The sequence below is a fragment of the Pteropus alecto genome, unplaced genomic scaffold (genome assembly GCF_000325575.1).
Source record: "Pteropus alecto unplaced genomic scaffold, ASM32557v1 scaffold30, whole genome shotgun sequence".
NCBI classification, from domain to species: domain Eukaryota; kingdom Metazoa; phylum Chordata; class Mammalia; order Chiroptera; family Pteropodidae; genus Pteropus; species Pteropus alecto.
This window is the reverse complement of record NW_006429782.1, coordinates 951,979-954,275: the sequence shown is the minus strand read 5'-3', so window position 1 is coordinate 954,275 and position 2,297 is coordinate 951,979. Positions and strand designations below refer to the sequence as shown.

Sequence of the window (2,297 nt, the reverse complement as noted above, 5' to 3'; positions counted from 1 at the left end):
GGACTCCACCGCCGGGGCCTTCTCGGGGCCCTGGGCCCGGCTCAGCTCCCTCCCCACACGCTCGCGGACAACGTCGCCCCAGTCGGTCCCGGGACCTCCCACCTCGGCGCCCGGGTCAAGTCGCAGTCCCTTTGTCAGCACCCGTTTCCACGAGTGTGAAACGTAAACAAGAGGACGTGCCGTCCTGGAGGTGTCGCGAGGGCGGAGTGGGCCGAGGCCGGCCGCGCGCGGGACGAGGGGGCGAACGCGGCTGACCCCGGTCGGCAGGCCCTGGACTCGGCAGGCCCTCGTTCTTGCCGTGGGGCCCTTATTCGCGCCCGAGCTCCTCGGGACGGGGGACCGTTCCCGCCGCTCCCCCGGACCCCAGGCGCTTGTGGCAGTTGGAATTTGTTTCCGCACTACTTGCCTGGCGGCGCGTCACTGTGTCCAGCCGAGCGTCAGACGCGACTGCACAGGGAGTGAGACCCGACGGGTGGGAGGGGGCGCGCTCCCAAGGAATGCCCTGTTTCGGGCTGAGCAAAGCCCCTCAGCGGACCGCACGTCACGTCACGTCACCGCGGTGATCGGCACTGTCACGGCAGAGTTTGCTGAGAGCTGCGAGGGATCAGGCAGGGCTTCTTGCGGGAAGTGTGGGATCTGAGCTGGGACGTTGAGAACGGGAAAAAGGGGGACCTGGCAAGGAAAGGCATGGAGGGAGGCTTAAGTGTGACGTGATTCCTCCCGAGGGAGATTCAGACTCCCGCCGGTGACCTTTGTCCTTCAGGACTGGCTCTCCCTTCCATCAGACCCAGATCTCGCGCTGTCTTAGTTTCAAATATCCTCTCTCTCTTCCCCCATAAGACGATTCTCGTCTTAGGACGTTCTTACGTAGAAAAAGGAGCGTTCTTGCTAGGACTAAGTAATGGGTCTGTTTTCCCATTATTTGCCAGGAAAAACAAAAAAGGTCAGATGTTCTCAGATTTACACCATAAAGTTGCGTAGACCACAGGCACCTGCAGCCGGCCAGATGCAAACAGCCGTTGGGTCCACATCTGTGCAGGGCTGCTGAGCCCTGAAGGGCGGGTTTGTCAGAGCCGCTGCCATCGTCATACCTTACCCCCAGCTCTGGTCGGTGCCCAGGAGTCAGCGGGGAAGGGAGTGTGTGTGGGAGGCTTTTCAGAGGTGACACTCAGCTCACGAGGTTGGTTTTGATCCCGCTAAAGCCCAGTATCTTGCCTCGGTATACTTCTTGGCATTGCACCTGGTGTTCTGCAGAGCCGGGCTTCCGGGTTCGTCACCACTGGGACAGACAGGGCAGGACCGTTCCCTTCACCCTGACGTTCCAACCTGTTTCCCGGCCCTGCGTTGCCTCCAAGCCTGCCCAGCTCTGCAGCGTTGACTCCCCTCCTCGGGCCTCGTCCCATGCCCAGCCCGGGCTGTCTTCTGATTTCTTTCTACATCATAAATGGCCAGTTCGTTTCCCAAAGGATCATTTTTTGAGAGCTCATTTGGTGATGTAGCCCTGTCTGCTCCACTTTACCACGGGGGAAAAAATTCAAGCGACCACGCTTTACCCCACTGCTTTGCATTTTTCTTGTGCAGGTGAGATCAGGCAGTCCTGGTCCCAGCTCTGGGGCTGGGGGCGTGGGGCAGGTGGGTGGGAAGGCTTCCGGTTACCTTCTGATAGCACACCACCTCTCCCTGCAGCGGGGCAGGGTTCGACCCCAGCTCAGCCTCGTTCTTGCTGTGGGGCCTCTGTGACCCTCTGGTTCCTCCTTTGTGGCTGCTTATGTCACTGCTCTCGAGGAAGCCAGGGGAGAGTGCACGTCTGGACCTCTCTCCCTTTCAGCTGTCCCTACTCCAGACCTTTCCAGCTTGAAAGGCTGCAGTAGCCCAGGCTTCGGCCAGTCCGCGTGTGAGCACACGGGCACGGCCAGGCAGAGGTGGCTGGGCCCCGTCTGCCTGGGCGGGAGCCGCCTGCAGGCAGGGTGTGGGGGTCCCTGTGTGGCCCAGCCCCTCTGGCCTTGGGCCACTGGCCACCTGGGCCGTTCAGCAAAGTCCGCGGCTCGGGAGGGGGCCGCGGGGATCCATCTCGCCCTTCAGGCCCAGCCTCCCCATCTTGTGTGCCTCCATACCCAGGCATGGCAGTGCCGGCTATGGCAGCACCTGCTCAGACAGGCTCTCTGAGTGACCAACAATGGTAGGGATGATTGTCCCCACCTTACAGAGGAGGACACAGGCCCAGAGATGGGAAGCCACTCGCCTCTGTACACGTAGCTGGTAAGTAGGGGACACAGAGTTGAATCTAGAAGACCAGG

At 61.3% G+C, this 2,297-nt stretch overlaps 1 protein-coding gene across 1 annotated transcript in view; it reads left to right on the top strand.

Annotated features, from left to right (window-relative positions):
- Positions 1–2,195: 2,195 nt before the first annotated feature.
- REXO1 (RNA exonuclease 1 homolog) overlaps positions 2,196–2,297 on the top strand; it is a gene marked incomplete at both ends in the record, with an annotated part of 18,940 nt that continues 18,838 nt past the window's right edge. The window contains one exon of the mRNA XM_025042592.1: positions 2,196–2,259. Coding sequence (XP_024898360.1) covers positions 2,196–2,259 — 64 coding nt within the window. The remainder of the gene's footprint in view (positions 2,260–2,297) is intronic.